Source organism: Xiphophorus maculatus, chromosome 13 (genome assembly GCF_002775205.1).
Source record: "Xiphophorus maculatus strain JP 163 A chromosome 13, X_maculatus-5.0-male, whole genome shotgun sequence".
In the NCBI taxonomy this organism is placed as follows: domain Eukaryota; kingdom Metazoa; phylum Chordata; class Actinopteri; order Cyprinodontiformes; family Poeciliidae; genus Xiphophorus; species Xiphophorus maculatus.
Window position 1 is genome coordinate 65,635 of NC_036455.1, and position 16,666 is coordinate 82,300.

The window sequence follows — 16,666 nt, forward strand, 5'->3', positions numbered from 1 at the left end:
AGGAAATTATTTGAAGACAGATAAAGTCTCTGAATGCCTCCTGCTTCTTGGTAAGTGATGGTTCATGACACTTTCCTAATAAAAATAGAAGCTGGGCCAAACTTTAGTGGCAGTAGCCCAGGGCCCCATTTTGGGTGGGGGCAAAGACTTTTATTTTTTTAATACCTGCTTGTTTTTCAGACATTGTACTTTCTATAAGAGTCATAAGCTCATACCAGGTAAATTATAATAACAGTACTCAAGTATTTGAAAATGATGACATTATAGTATTTTTGGGGATAACAACATGGAGGTAGAGGCCAAAGGACGTATTAAACCTACCACCTTTACTTTGTGTCATCAGTTCATGCCTAATTTTGTATAATTGTACCTGTTGAGACACCATAATTTGAGTTTTACCTACTAAAGTACTGTAATTTTCATTAGCAAACAAATTTTACTGTGTAGGGCACCAGAACAGTTTCCACAGCCCTGTAAATTTGGCCCTTGTATCATTTTTTGAGTTAGTTTCTTTTACACCTATTTTGTTACAAATTCCAATTTTGATTCAAAATTTGTCAAAAATATTGTAATGTTTCAAATAAAAAGCATTCAATGACCATTTGGACTTGCTTTTGCCCTGCTTACAGCTGATTAAAAGCTCTGCTATCTGTGATGAAACACGACCCGCTAGGGGTCATCGATGTCAGAGTAAGATGACCGCGTTGGAAGCCTGGGATGACTGAAATACTTTCCACCGTCATGTTACGGTTTCCTCTGTCTGTTTTAGAGGCTACAGCTGCAAGTGTGAGGTTAGAAAGCAACACGGGGAGAGAAATCTCCAGAAATTCAGGCAAAAAAAATTTACTTATTGCAATTATTGAATCTTTTATATTTGAAAAATGTCTGGTGAAACCTCTGAAAGGAAACCTTCGACCAACAAGAGCCTCAGGAAGCTGCACGCTGTGAGCATGGTGTGCAGCCTGACGAGCGGCTGGCAGCGGTGGGTGGCGGAAAACGAGAAGAAACAAGCCGGCGAGCCGAGCGGCTGGGCACCGTCGTCCCATGACGAACCAGAGGAACCCAAAAAGAAATGGGCCCCTAAAAAGCCTCACTCTACACAAACCCAACCAGCTTTGGAGACACTTTCAGAGACTCGAACATCTCCATCTCAAGAAGCGCCCAGCAATGATGGCGTTCAGACCTCAAACAATCAGCCATCTTGCATCAAAACAAAGCAGGTGGTGAAAACCGTGTCCAGCGGCGTCCAGGAGAAAATCACAGGTGTCTTCTTCTTCTTCTTCTTCTATTTTAATGGTGGTTGGCAAACAACCTAAGCTGCTTTACCGCCACCTTCTAGATTTGATCAGATTATTAATGTAAGAAAATATTACTATTACCAGAGTTGGTAGTTTCCAAACATTTTACTCAAGTTAAGTAGCACTACTTCAACATAAAAGTAAAAAAGATAAACGTCCAAGTAAGAGTAAAAAAAAAAGCGTTTGGTAAAAAGTTGTTGGGTAAATTGTATTATTAGTATTATCAAATATTTGTTGTATCATGTAGCCTTGTAGTTACATTTAGAAAATGTTTCTGTGTGTTAAATAACTTTGATTCATTCCTGAGGCTTCCCTGGGAAATAGGGGTGACAGCTACTCTCAGCAGCTGTTGCCCTGCAGGACTTCCTACAAGACAGAGGTGTTAGTTGCTCCCAGCAAAGGTTTACAGTCCTGCAATAAACTCTGCTCTGTGCTACAAAGCCGTTGCTTTGAAGCTATACAACGTGTCCTATTCGACGCCGTGCCTGGAGCAAGAAGGATTTAGATTGTAGATAACATGTGTTTAGTTTAGTGATTGTCTTTTAGCACTGCAACTAAAATGCTTTGACCCCACCCCTTGGAGTTGCAGTGCTCAGTGTGAGAGGGTTCCTAAGAGCAATAAAAGAGAGGAACAGACAGGTGTGTTTCAGAGCAGTTTGGAGATTTGTAACTGAAAGCACATCTCTGTCTGCTCTCCTCGCGAGAAACAAAGAATCTAACTCTCTTGTCTTTCCTGTGTTTGTTTAATAGGTATTTAGACCTGACAAAAGTGTACCCAAGCACTGAGTAACTGATCAAATTATCAATTATTTCATATTTAAAAATTGCACAATCAGATGGAATAAAATCTCAAGTGAAGTATTTTAAGGAGAGTAATTCATAAAAGTAACAAAGAATAACAAAATCAGGCTAAAGAAAACCTTTCCTAATCGGCTTCTTCCAGTAACAAACTTATAAAACTGGAACAAAAACTGCAGGTGTGTGTCTGGTGAATCTTTGGTTAAAATGTGTTTGTTTTTCATTCAGCTGGTAGAGAATCCAGAAATTTTACTCAAGTAAAAGTAGCTAAATTTCACGATAGAATTACTCCAGTAAAAGTAAAAAGTACAAAATAGTTGATACTAAAATTACTCATGTAAATGCATTGAGTATAAACGCTGATTATTACCTCCCAAATAATTTTTTCTTAAAAGAAAAAAACTAAAAATGCTGCTAAAAGCTACATCCAAGTGTTCTTTGAAACAATTGAATTTCTAATTAATACCTCTCTTTCGCTTATTTTACAAAAGAATTGATTGCATTGTTTCTATTTGTCCACAATAATTAGAACAACGTGTACCATGTTTATTGATTATTTTAAGAGTACTATTTAATTCTTTACATCAAAATCTTCTTAAAGTAATATATTTAATTTTACTACATTTTCTAAATTCTCCAACTTTCTTATGGAACCTAGCTCTTCCCATTTCTTCTTAAAGCACAATTAAACTCGTTTTTAGCTATCTTAACATTCAAACCAATAGTGTTGATTTTTGCAGCACTTTTAGCTAAATTGTCAGTCAAATCAATTCCTGCAATTCCAGTCTGGGCAGGAATCCATACCATCTTGACCTCTGGAACATAATTCTTTCTCCTGAAAACTGAGTGAATTATATCCAATACACCTCCTGAATTCTTATTAAATCACTACTTTAGTCTGAACAAATTCTAACTTTCTTCAATCCATTGTAAAACCATGAAATTTGACATTAATTCTCCTGTATGCACTGTCAATTTATCTGTCATTCAGGTGTCGGCTTCCTGGCTGAGAAGCTGAAAAGGGAATCTCTTCCTTCGGGTGATGAGATTGACTGCCTGCTGAAGAAGAAGAGCTCCCCGACGCGCCGCAGGAAGTGCTCCAACATGGTTTCCTCTCTGACGAAAAGCTGGAAGCAGATGGAGAATGAGCGGAAACTCGGAAAGGAAGGAGGAGGGCAAGGAGATGCTCACAGCTGTGGGCAAGACAAAGGAGGCAGAGAGAAGGAGAGCGATAATGAGCAGGTTGCTCAGAGACACGATGAGACGGTTTCAAAGGCTGGGGAGAGGAGCGACTCTGACGAAGACTCAGTGAGGATAAAAAGACCTCAAGTCTCAGTGTGAGTACTGGCACTGTTTCATTTAAACTGGATTTATTATGCAAAAATCACTTTTTTTTGTACTTTCATTTGGGTTTAAAAAATGTCCAAGTGCTTAAAAAAAACAATCACATTTTTGGCAATAAGTTCGTGTTTTTGGTGTCAGGAAAATGAGCAGTTACAAAAACCTCCAGATTGTTGAGTCATACTGTCAGGATCTGTGTTTTTCAGTGTTTATTTAGAGTTTTCCTTGTCCTTGAGTCTCTTCATTGTCCTGTCCTCCCCTTTATTGTTCCCAGGTGTGTCTCGTTTCTGTGATTACCCTCTAGTGTATTTAACTCCACCTGTGTTCCTCGTCGGGTCCTTGCCAATGTCAAGTCTATGTGTCGGTGTGCGTTCAGTCCTTCGTGTTGTCCAGTCAAGTTACCAGTTGCTACCGGCGTTGAGCCCTGGCGGCCGCTCAGTCGTGCTGCCTGGTTGTTTGTGGACTACTTTGGACTTATTTCTCATTAAAACCTTAATTTCTCACATTACCTGGGTCTGCTGCGTTTGCCTCACCACCTCACACCCGCACTGCATGACACATACTGTGTGTTGCCTAGCAACATGTACAAATTTTAAAAATAAACGGCAACAAACTTTTTTTCAAATAGTTTATAAAGTGCAAAAATGAATTCTAAATATAATGTCAAATAAATAATAAAGAGAAGCTCAGAGCTCATAGCATAGAATTAGACAGGACAGATCTGCCCCTATGCAGTAATATGCAGAGTACAATGGCTGCTGGAAAAGACAAGTGTTTTGTTGTTCACTTACCACCCAGAAACCACTTGCTGAATTCTTGTTGATTGTCCAGGAGGCTCCACTTCTGGTTTTCAAAGATGTATGGTTGGCTAATTGCACATCTGTTTGCAGCCATTTTCATGTAAGAGTGTCAACGTTGATTTTCGTGGTGTGGCCACTAGCAACTTATTTAATGTGACAGGAGGCCCAAAGCAGTTCCAGACAGGCAGAACTAACCAGACTAAAATCTCATTAACTAAGATTGATTTTGTTCAATCCATGTAATGTCTGTGTTTTGTATCGCTCATAAACCTATCCAATTCCTAACCTGTTTAAAAAAGCATAATGGGTCACTTTTATCATTTCCAAAAACAAAAGCTAGTTTAACATTCCCAAAAGTGCTCTTGCAAATGGTATGTTATAAGCTGTAATACTTCATAAAATCAGTCCAATGAGAAACAAAGAGGTTGTCTGTTTAGATCTGACATCCTCATGTAAAATCTTGAACATCTTATATAAAACAGTAAAGATCTACATTTTTAAAACAAAGAACAATTACTTATATCCTATATATATATATATAATATTAAAGAAAATCTCAAGGTCTTCCTGTTGAGCACTGCTTCATTTGTTCATATTTTAGTGCCTTTTTATGTTTCTGCCTGTTCATAATGAAATACAATATGCCTCCCAGGTACAAAAAGGAAGCTGAGGATGCCAACAAGATAAATGCCCTTTCTAAGAAACACAGCGCTGTTGGAAATCTAAAGAGTCGCTGGCAAAACTGGGCGGTGGAGCACACAGTCAGCCAGAAGCTGAACCCCTTCAGCGAATACTTTGACTATGACTACTCGATGTCGCTACGCCTGCAGAAGGGCGAGGAGGGCTACGGACGTCCAAAGGAGGGCACAAAGACCGCAGAGAGGGCCAAACGAGCCGAGCAGCACATCCACCGTGAAATAGACGACATGTGCTACGTGATCAGGACTATGGCCGATCCGGATCCAGACGGAAAGACCCGGGTCACTTTCGGACAGCTTTTTGACAGATACGTTCGAATCTCCGATAAGGTGGTGGGGATTCTGATGAGAGCCCGGAAACACGGGAAGGTGGTGTTTGAAGGGGAGATGCTGTGGCAGGGCCAGGATGACGGAGTCATTATTACTCTGATGGTCTGATGGTTTACACCTGACATCAGATGAAAGAAAAGGACTGAGAGAAGCCTGATCCATCACTGTAGAGGATCTCAAGAACATATTTGCTGCTATTTTCAGTAGATACTTGAAGATTTTTATGTTCTGTCAGTGTTGTGAGATTATGTGAGTTTTGCAAAACCTGCAATTATTAATGCTTTGACTGAAGTCTACAGAGGTCATTTTGACTGCCATAATCTGCATTATTAGGACCGCACTAAGAATATGGAGTATGGAAAGAATAATAAAATAAAATGGTGAGGACAAAGTCATAAAATTACAAGAATAAGATCATATTACAAGGATAAAGTCACAACATTATGACAATGAAGTCACAATATGATAATAAAGTTGTACAAGAACAAAGTCAAAATAATACAAGAATAAATTCATACTATTTAAACTTCAGTCTCATAGTATTATGACTTTTAGCTCAAAATATTATGACTTTATTTTCATATTTTGACAATTCTCACATGACATACAGTATCCTTGTAATATTATGATTTTATTCTTGAAAAATTATGACTTTGCTCTCATATTATTATGACTTTATTCTCATATTATTCTCTAAATATGATGACTTTAGTCTTGTATGAGATTATTGTGGTAATTGTATAAGTTCATTCTTGCAATCTTATTTTTTCTTAGTATGGAGCTAACACTCTGTCGTAGCATTTAGAGTAGCTCAGATACTTTTTTCTGTGGCACTTTATTTACAGCTTTCTGTTTATCGAGCATACGTAGAGATTGTTAGTGAACCTGTGCGTTCACAATAAGCACTTTTCTTTTTGTCCTGCAGATGCGTAGAATAGAGCAGACAAAGCTGAAGTAATTATTTTCGGACCATGAAACTGGAATCTATCCATTAGACACTAAATCTGACCTGGACTTTCAGAGACACATAAAAATAATTATAAAGACGGTCTTCTATCAATAGTCACTAGGGGATAAATACAATAAGACAACATTTGCACTACAATGTTCTCAAAATGCAACATTTAATGTTTTCTTAGTGCTGTAAGTAAAACCCTCTGAGCCATTGTTTTCCTCTGAGTGCAATCTGTATGTTTTTATAGTCTGAAATTTAACAAAAATAACATGAACAGAAGTAGGAATATTTTTCTTCAACTCTTGCTTTTACAATTTATTTCTACAATAGATTTGACACTGTTATTTAGGGACCTTTTATTCTGATTTTAGAGCATATGATTTAAAGTAAATTCCCACATTCTTTAAGGAAATGTAATTTTATTTCAGTTATTACTTGGAGTTATTCGGCTCATTTTCATTTGAATTTATTCCACAGATGGGAACTAAAATGTCTTAATGACGATATTTCTTCATGATTCATGAAAATAATTAACAGTAGTAATAGTTTAAGCACATCGGCGCAAATTGTTTTTCATTTAACAGCTAAGAAAAGGTGGTAGGAGGAGACAAAATAGCAAACAGGTATGAAGTGGGGGTAACGGAGGCAATTACTATTATTTTCTGTTTTGTTTTACAAAATACAGTCAAGAAAGTCGATTTTAAGTTTTAAGAAAACTTAAAATGACATAAGTGTTCCCTCAGTAAGATAAAAAAGCAAAAGAGGCAGGATTTATTTAGATAAAGTGGAAGAAAAGATTTTACGTCTTTCAAAGAGAACTGGTGTAACAGAGTTACAAATGTGTTTCTTTGTTAAATTATTATTTCTTATTCATTTTATATTGAGAATTTGTGAATTTTATCTTATTCAGTTATTTTTATTTATTTTGTTGTTTTTGCCTGCGGGGGTCGCCCTTCTGCTCTCCGCCTCGTTTGTGTTTCCTGGGCTTCCGTAGTCTATTCTAGCCCTCGTAGCTCCTCTGCCCCCCCTTTTCCCTCAGAGCGTTGTTCTGCGCTGCTGTGGGTAAGTCAGAGGAAAGTTAGCTGCTGAGATGTTTGTTTTTCTGTATGGATGTTGTTCATGTTGAGGTCTTTACCATATGTTGTTTATTATTGTTTGTTAGTGTGTTATTTTGCAGTTTTGACCGTCATTGTGGGTTTTTTTTATAAACAGTTTTATTATAATTTCTTTTTTTATTTTGGCGCGAATGACCGGTGCTAGTCCAGCACAGCCCGGTTGAACATTGTTTTTATTTTCACATTTTTAGAGTCGGAGTGCAGGGAGAAGGAGTTGAGGAGGTTGTTAATTTGTTTTCCCTTCTTCCCCCAGGTATGTGTTTTTATTTTTAATTTATACTTTTTATCTCTGTTTATTTAACTCTGTCCCACTGTATTGTGTTGTTGTGGCCACCAGGTGGCGTTTTTCTCCTCTTGTTTTTAGTTTACGATTTTTGTGAGAAGATTTCTGTTTTTTTGTTAACTTTTGTTAAGTCTGAGAAAATAAAATAAAATGTTAGCTCAGAGCGTTGTTCTGCGCTGCTGTGGAGTCGGAGTGCAGGGAGAAGGAGTTGAGGAGGTTGTTAATTTGTTTTCCCTTCTTCCCCCAGAATAAAAAAATAAAATATCTGGTTGAGACCCACCTGAACGACTTCTGAGAGTCATTGATACCATCTGTTACACTGGTGCCGTGACCCTTTGGATCTACAGATCAGCTCGACGCTCTTCGCCGTGGTTGCTGTGCACCTGACCTGATCTGCAGTTCGGGATCCTTTTGTGGTCAGGTCAATAAGAGACTTGGAATTACAACACTTTCTTTTACGATCACCGAGTAAATACAAAAAAAAAAAAAAGAAAAGAAACAAAATTATTTTATGGTGTGCTACTTTTTTTAATCCAATTTAAGGGATTGTTCTGCTTTGGTATTTTTCTTTGATTGGAAACAATACTGTGGTGCCTTTTATGGTTACAGGTAACTGGTGTGTCAGAGATGGATCAGTTTACTACTCCTAAATTACCTAAAGGTCGGGGTGTGTGGTTCAGCCGTACTGCTGACAGTGGAGATGTAGGACATTCAAAACTCACATATGATGCTAGTGCAGAATCAGGGCTAGGTCAGAGCCAAAGTTGTACTGCTATTGATGGGTTCATGAGGGAGAATCCCCCTACTTCCACACCCTGCAGTGATGTTGATGCCCTTCATCACCTTACAGACATGGTTGGCCAGTTAGGTGCACAAATTGGTGAATCAATTGTTTCTAAACTAATGTCAGCTGGTGTTGTAAACATGAACAGTGAACCTCAGCCTTCTTGTGTCACTCAGGACTCACGTGGTGACAGTGACAGACATGACCCATCTCATTTGACAGTCCATGTTAGACCTGATAGGGTACTTCAGACATACAGAGGTGACCACACTGACAAATGCTCAATCCGTGACTGGATTGACTTGACTAGAATGCACCTCAGAAAACAAGACATACCTACCTGTGGTCAAGGAGAGGAGATCATGTGCCACTTAATGGGCAAGGCAAAGGATGTGGTGCAGATTGCATTGCGCAGTGATCCTTCACTTGATGTTACAAAGAATCCTGAACTGATATATGATGTTCTTCTCCATTACTTCAGTGAAACCCCATCATGCCTCCCCCTCGCCGATTTCTATGCTACTCTGCCCAGACACAGGGAGAACCCTGTTGATTATTGGATAAGACTAAACAAGGCAGCAGACTTAGCTCTTGAGGGTCAGCGTAAGCGTGGGAAACAGACGGAAAGCATGAATGATGAAGTGGCTCTCATGTTCGTCAAACACTGCCCTGACCCGGAGTTATCCTGCATTTTGAAGTGCAAGCCAGCTCGTGAGTGGACTTCACGTGATGTTCAGTTAAGAATTGATGACTACCAGAGAGAGTTGAGGGCAGCTAGCAGAGCAACTGGTGTTCCACAGCTTCTATCATGCCACCTAGTGCGGATGCCAGTCTGGTCACAGATGCGCTGAGATCAGTCGGGCTCGGTGATGTTGATATCGAGTCTTGTGAAGTTTCTGAGGACTGCAGAACAAGAATGGCTAACCTTGTTTTGCAGTATGAGGGTTTATTTTCCCACCACCATCTTGATTGTGGAGAAGCAAAGAGGTTTGTGCACCGTATAAACCTCTCCGACACCCGACCTTTCCGGCTTCCATACAGGCGAGTGCCCCCTGGCCAGTATCAGAAACTGCGGCAAGTCCTGAGTGAGATGGAAGAGAAGGAAATTATCAGAAAATCTACAAGCGAGTACGCATCACCTCTAGTTCTCGTGTGGAAGAAAAATGGAGATCTCCGTATCTGCACAGACTTTCGCTGGTTGAACAAGAGAACCCTGAGAGATGCCCATCCCCTTCCCCATCAGGCAGACTGTCTGGCAGCATTGGGGGGAAACAGTCTGTTCAGTACCATGGATTTGACCTCTGGGTTTTATAATATGCCACTTCACGAGGACGACAGGAAGTATTCTGCCTTTACTACTCCTATGGGCTTATATGAATACAATCGTCTGCCACAGGGTCTCTGCAATAGTCCTGGGAGCTTTATGCGCATGATGACCAGCATATTCGGAGACCAGAACTATCTGAGTTTACTGTGCTATTTGGATGATTTGTTGGTGTTTGCGCCTGATGAGGAATCTGCCTTACGGCGCCTGGAGATGGTGTTTGCTAGGTTGCAAAGTCACAATTTGAAACTGGCTCCCAAAAAGTGTTTCTTTTTGAGGAGATCTGTTAAGTTTCTTGGCCACATTGTTGACGAACATGGCGTTTCAACGGACCCAAGTAAGGTTGAGATCATCGCCAACATGACTGCGGCCCAACTTATGGAACCAGATGGCGTGACTCCATCTCAGAAGCGGATAAGATCCTTTTTGGGGATGATAAACTACTACCAACATTTCCTTCCCGGGTACTCTGCCATCGCCAAGCCACTGTTTGATCTGTTAAAGGGTGACAGGAGGAAAGGCAGACATCATCAGAATAAACTGCCATCCAGAAAGTTGAAAGCCTCTGACTGGACTACGATACAGGAACAAGCCTTCGAACAATTGAAGTCCTCACTGACGCAAAGCGTTGTGTTGGCTCACCCAGATTTCACTTGTCCTTTTGTGTTATCCACTGATGCATCTCTGGATGGCATAGGCGCTGTTCTGTCTCAGGTTCGGCAGGGTGAGACACGTGCTCGGCCCATTGCTTTTGCCAGCAAGTCTTTGTCCCGGTCACAAAAGAACTACCCAGCTCACAGGTTGGAGTTTCTGGCCTTGAAATGGTCCATCTGTGACAAGTTCAGCCACTGGTTGAAAGGCCATAAATTCACAGTCTGGACTGATAACAATCCATTGACTCATATTCTGACTAAGCCTAAACTGGACTGTTGTGAGCAGCGCTGGGTGGCTAAATTGGCGAGTTACGACTTTGACATCAAGTACATCCCAGGCCCGCAGAATATTGTGGCCGATGCACTGAGTCGTGAGCCATTTGTTCGAGAGACTGTTGGCCGCAGGCTGCTCGCTGAACCCTATGCCAATCTTCTCGCTGAAGTTAGAGATGTGTCAAACTCCTCAATCCAGACTGCCTTTCGATCATCCAGTGGTCAGAAAGAACCCTCCTCAGTGAGTGTTAACGCTCAGTCAACATGCAGCCCACTAAAACTGTTCCCCCAGTCTGTTGCAATGGAGGATGTGTCTGCTGTGTTACACTCACAAGTGGAGTGGGATGCTGGCGCGAGAACCCGTGCCATTGAAATGGTCCATCATCTGCCTCAGCTCATTCCATCTGGTCAAGAAACCTTACCTGCCTACACTGAATGTGAACTCCGTGACAGACAGTTGGAAGACAGAACTCTCTCTCGTGTTCTATACTATGTTGAGAGGCGTAGAAGACCCTCTAGGAGAGAGAGGTTTGCAGAGTCTGTCTCTGTGACAAAGTATCTAAAGCACTGGGATAAACTAACTGTACGAAACGGTGTGCTGTACAGGCTTTCTCGGGACCAGAAAACCAAAGCGAAAAGATTCCAGTACATTGTACCTGACTCTCTCAAGACCGAGGTACTTCATGGAGTTCATGACAGAGCAGGTCATCAAGCTCAGTTCAGGAGCCTCGGCTTGACAAGGCAGAGGTTTTTCTGGCTGACTCTGGACAGAGATGTCAGAGACCATGTTCGACATTGTCAGCGATGCATTGTCAGTAAGACCATTGAGCCTGAGGGCAGAGCTCCATTGGAGTCTATAACATCAACCAGACCGCTTGAGCTTGTCTGTATTGATTTTTGGTCAGCCGAAGATTCCAGAAACAGATCTGTTGATGTCTTGGTGATTACTGATCACTTTACAAAAATGGCTCACGCATTTCCATGTAGAGACCAGACAGCTAAACAGGTGGCGAGGGTTCTCTGGGACCGATATTTCTGTGTCTTTGGCTTTCCTGAGAGAATTCATAGTGATCAAGGAGCTAATTTTGAAAGTCAGCTAATAAGTGAGCTCCTCGGGGTCTCAGGTGTCAGAAAGACACACACAACACCATATCATCCGATGGGGAATGGAAGTGTGGAGCGGTTCAATCGCACTTTAGGTGGCATGATCCGTGCATTGTCCCCTGAAGAGAAGGCTGACTGGCCACGACGTTTACAGACACTAGCCTTCATGTATAACTGTGCGGTTCATGAGACAACAGGTTACCCCCCCTTTTACCTCATGTTTGGCCGGGTCCCTCGCCTGCCTGTCGATGTCCTCTTTCATGCTGTCCTTGATGACTCTGCTGTGGGGAACTATGACAAGTATGTGGCGTGTCTTACCAACGACCTGAAGGAGGCCATGACGATTGCTCAGGACCATGCTTCAAAAGAACAGAGAAGGCATGCTCGGTTGTACAACCGGAAAGTTAAGGGCACTGACATTGCCGTTGGTGACAGAGTGCTCTTAGCCAACAGAAAAGAGAGGGGTAAGAGGAAGCTTGCTGACCGATGGGAATCAACCATCTACACTGTGACAGATATTAATCCAACGACACATACGTACAAGATCTGTGACACAGTCACTGGACAGAAAAAGGTGGTTCACAGGAACATGCTGATGCTGGCCAGTTTCCTCCCAGTGGATCCCACATGTGAAGTATCTGATTCTGCTTCTGCCTTCTCACTCTCTGCTAATGCATCCTCAGTCCCAGAAGCAGATGACTTTGGAGGAGAGGAGGAAACGTTGCATGAGAGCTACAACAACACCATGCATGAGACAAGTGCTGGCTTTGATTGTGGCAGTGTTGGGGACTTACCTGGTGTTCTGGAAGGGGTGGTGAACCCTTCACCTGATCCGACGCCTATGGATTCCGAGAGGAGAACCATTGAATGGATAACACAGCTGTCTGAGCCGAATTCATCAGTGGGGGAGGTAGCTGACTTACAGAGTATGACCTCCAGTCCCAAACACTGCTCAGTTTTGCCCGTGAGCTACACAACAGGTCAATCTGTGGGAGGTGACTCTGCTGCCTTGACTGCTGTGAACGTCCCGGTGGATGTAAGGGACCCAGATCCCAGCGTTCGTATGGTGGGCCATACAGATGGTGCTTCTGACATTCTGCATACTGTTGACCAGACCTCAACTGTGCACTGTGATGACTATACTGCACAGACGGAAGTTAGGTCCACATTTGGTCGCCTAGTCAAACCTGTGAACAGGCTCATACAGACTATGTCCAGGCAGGATGTCGTTCAGAACAAGTTCGATGTTAAAGCTGTTTGTAAATCAATGTTCCAAGCCTTTCCTGATTGATTTCTTCGCCAGCTAAACTATAATCTTCTTGGGTCTGACGTTTTTTTGTTTTGTCTGGACATGATATTTTCATTTTGTATTGTGTGATGAGCCTGTACTACACTGTGTGTTGGGGTTTTGTGGGGTGTACAAGGCACCCTGTAGGCAGTTGATGGATTGGGGGATAAGCGCTACCCTCATACCACTTCATCCTTATGGGATACGTTAGTTGTCTGTGTTCTTAATGCTGACCCCAGGTGATCTGTGATTTATGTTATTTCCGATGATGTATACTGTGTGGTTGATGCTCGTGTTCGATAAAATTCAGTGGGGGTGAGTGTAACAGAGTTACAAATGTGTTTCTTTGTTAAATTATTATTTCTTATTCATTTTATATTGAGAATTTGTGAATTTTATCTTATTCAGTTATTTTTATTTATTTTGTTGTTTTTGCCTGCGGGGGTCGCCCTTCTGCTCTCCGCCTCGTTTGTGTTTCCTGGGCTTCCGTAGTCTATTCTAGCCCTCGTAGCTCCTCTGCCCCCCCTTTTTCCTCAGAGCGTTGTTCTGCGCTGCTGTGGGTAAGTCAGAGGAAAGTTAGCTGCTGAGATGTTTGTTTTTCTGTATGGATGTTGTTCATGTTGAGGTCTTTACCATATGTTGTTTATTATTGTTTGTTAGTGTGTTATTTTGCAGTTTTGACCGTCATTGTGGGTTTTTTTTATAAACAGTTTTATTATAATTTCTTTTTTTATTTTGGCGCGAATGACCGGTGCTAGTCCAGCACAGCTCGGTTGAACATTGTTTTTATTTTCACATTTTTAGAGTCGGAGTGCAGGGAGAAGGAGTTGAGGAGGTTGTTAATTTGTTTTCCCTTCTTCCCCCAGGTATGTGTTTTTATTTTTAATTTATACTTTTTATCTCTGTTTATTTAACTCTGTCCCACTGTATTGTGTTGTTGTGGCCACCAGGTGGCGTTTTTCTCCTCTTGTTTTTAGTTTACGATTTTTGTGAGAAGATTTCTGTTTTTTTGTTAACTTTTGTTAAGTCTGAGAAAATAAAATAAAATGTTAGCTCAGAGCGTTGTTCTGCGCTGCTGTGGAGTCGGAGTGCAGGGAGAAGGAGTTGAGGAGGTTGTTAATTTGTTTTCCCTTCTTCCCCCAGAATAAAAAAATAAAATATCTGGTTGAGACCCACCTGAACGACTTCTGAGAGTCATTGATACCATCTGTTACACTGGCAAAGTATGAGAAATCTTTAGATGTGATGATCGTAAGATCCACAAGGTGGCGGTAATGCAATGACATGAATGAACGACAGTCATAAAATCCCAAAGAAGAAGAAGACAAAGAAGACAAAGAAAATGGCGCATGGTCTGTTTGGTTGAATGTTCGACTGTTTCTCTAAACGAGTTTATCAACGAGCCGTTAACTGCTGCTGAAGAAACATTCACAGAGTTTAAAGAAATCATCGTCAAGTCGGAGGAAGAGATGGATGATCATCGCAGACTGCTGGATTTCTCCCGGAGGCCCCAGATAATCTTACACCGAATAGGTAGGAACCACCAGCGTTTGGATGCAGGTTAAGGTCTAAATGTCTGCACCTTTCTGTATGAGGATCATTTTAGTAAATGTTCTTTTCCCGTATAAATGTTTTGTTAACCGGTAAATGAACGCAGGAATCACAATTACGCTGTGAAAATGGCTTATTGATGTAGAAATAAAATGACCTTTTTATGGCTTTTCCTCCTTTAACTAATCAAACTTACTTTTGAAAACAGGAGAAATGTGAACAATGCAGCGCAAGGTTAGTAAAGCAAACAGCATGAAACAATAATAGTGTGTTAGTAGCTGTAAAACGTAATAATTTGTAATAAATAAATTGTAGTGGCGATTGTTTGTCAAACCAAACATCCTATAAAAGTTCAGTCAACAAGCCACTGCTGCACTGAGGTGATGCTTCGTACGAAGGTAAAAGAAGTTCAATGTCCAAAAAACTTGAAAATTGCTTTTATAGTTTATTTTTCCAGTTTGATAAGCAAATAACAAAGATCAAACTTTACATTAGTGATGTGTTGAGTAATGAAGCGGGTAAGACAGAGAACTCACCTAAACCTGAGCAGTTAAAGTTTTTATTTTTTAGTAATAAATCGTTGTCCCTGGTGACATAGCGAGTAACAAGCCAATCACAACCCTCTTTTCTATTTGTTTCTAGTTTCTTTTTGATCCAGCCATTGTTTCATACAACCAGATTAATCAGAATTTATGTATCAGAATCACAAACATTTTAAACTTGTTTATTCATTGTAAAGCTTCATGTTGTTTTCACGTTGCCTATTTTACATATATTGTCCAGTTGATGTCACAGTAGAGCAAATGAAGCTCCGCGGTGCATCGGCTCATGAGTCGAATGATTGGATGGAGTTCCTCAGGGCTTCATGAAGCTGCATCTCACCATCACTACTTTTCATTGTTTCCTCTCCTGCTCTGGTCAAAACCCACAGGCCCAACCCAGTGCATGCTGGTCCTATACCAGTCCCTATACTTACAGAAAATGGACCCACAGTTCTTAATGTCTAACTTACAAAAGTTAATAACAAAGGAACAAAAACTAAACAGCTATTAACCTACAAATAAACTCATGTTTATAAATAAACCATAAAGATATAAAGTGAACTAAAGTAAAATTTCAATATAATTCAAAGTAATAAAAATAAATAGTATCTTAAAATAATACAATTTGCAGTTAAATATTAACAATAATCCCTACTACAATTAATTTTGTAATAAAATATTTTTTTTCATATCCGTTAATTTGAGAATTCCCCAAATGTCAGCTGGATATATCGACTGATCTGTATCTCTGTCTATGCTCTTGAATTATCAATTGTTTTTTTTTATTCATTTCTGTCTTGAAAGATGAACAATTACTCATATTTATTTCAGAAAAGGTAGCAATTACTCTTTCTCTGTTTTCTTCTGCAGATTCCCTGAAGTGTAACGTTTATAACCAGGAGAGGAGATCCACTCTGGACCAGGAGGAGTTAGAACCTCTGCAGGTGAAACAAGAACAGGAAGAGCCTGAAGATCATCAGATAAAAGAAGAGCAGGAGGATCTAAAACACCAGCAGATAAAAGTGGAAGAGAAAGAAGTTTACTGCAGTCAGGGTGAAGAACAGATTGAATTCAAACAGGAGACTGATACCTGCAAGGTGGTTCCTGTTGATGAACAAACAGAGCACACTGAATCAGCACCAAACAGGAACCAAGACCTCTTCCAGGAAGCTGCTGAAGCTGAGAACCAAAATCAGGAAAGAAGAAAACCTTTCTCATGTGTCATCTGTAAAAAGCGTTTGACTTTCAAATCTGTTTTTGATGCTCATATGAGAACTCATACGGGTGAAAAGCCGTTTTCATGTGTGAACTGTGGAAAAAGTTTTAGTCATAAATCGACTTTAACTCGGCACATGATGATTCACACTGGTGGAAAACCATTTTCATGTGTGACCTGTGGGAAAGGTTTTATTCGAAAACAGGATGTAACTGAGCACATGAGGATTCATACTGGTGAAAAGCCATTTTCATGTGTGACCTGTGGAAAAAGTTTTAGTCATAAACCGACTTTAACTCGGCACATGATGATT

General features: G+C 40.7%; 1 protein-coding gene across 1 annotated transcript; it reads left to right on the forward strand.

Moving 5' to 3' along the window:
- Positions 1-785: 785 nt before the first annotated feature.
- On the forward strand, positions 786-7,035 carry LOC102235616 (actin-binding Rho-activating protein-like). The gene is made up of 3 exons (XM_005816172.2): positions 786-1,263; positions 3,088-3,433; positions 4,890-7,035. Exons 1-3 carry the CDS (start codon positions 882-884, stop codon positions 5,371-5,373), a joined length of 1,212 nt encoding a protein of 403 aa, XP_005816229.1. The 5' UTR covers positions 786-881; the 3' UTR covers positions 5,374-7,035.
- Positions 7,036-16,666: the final 9,631 nt, after the last annotated feature.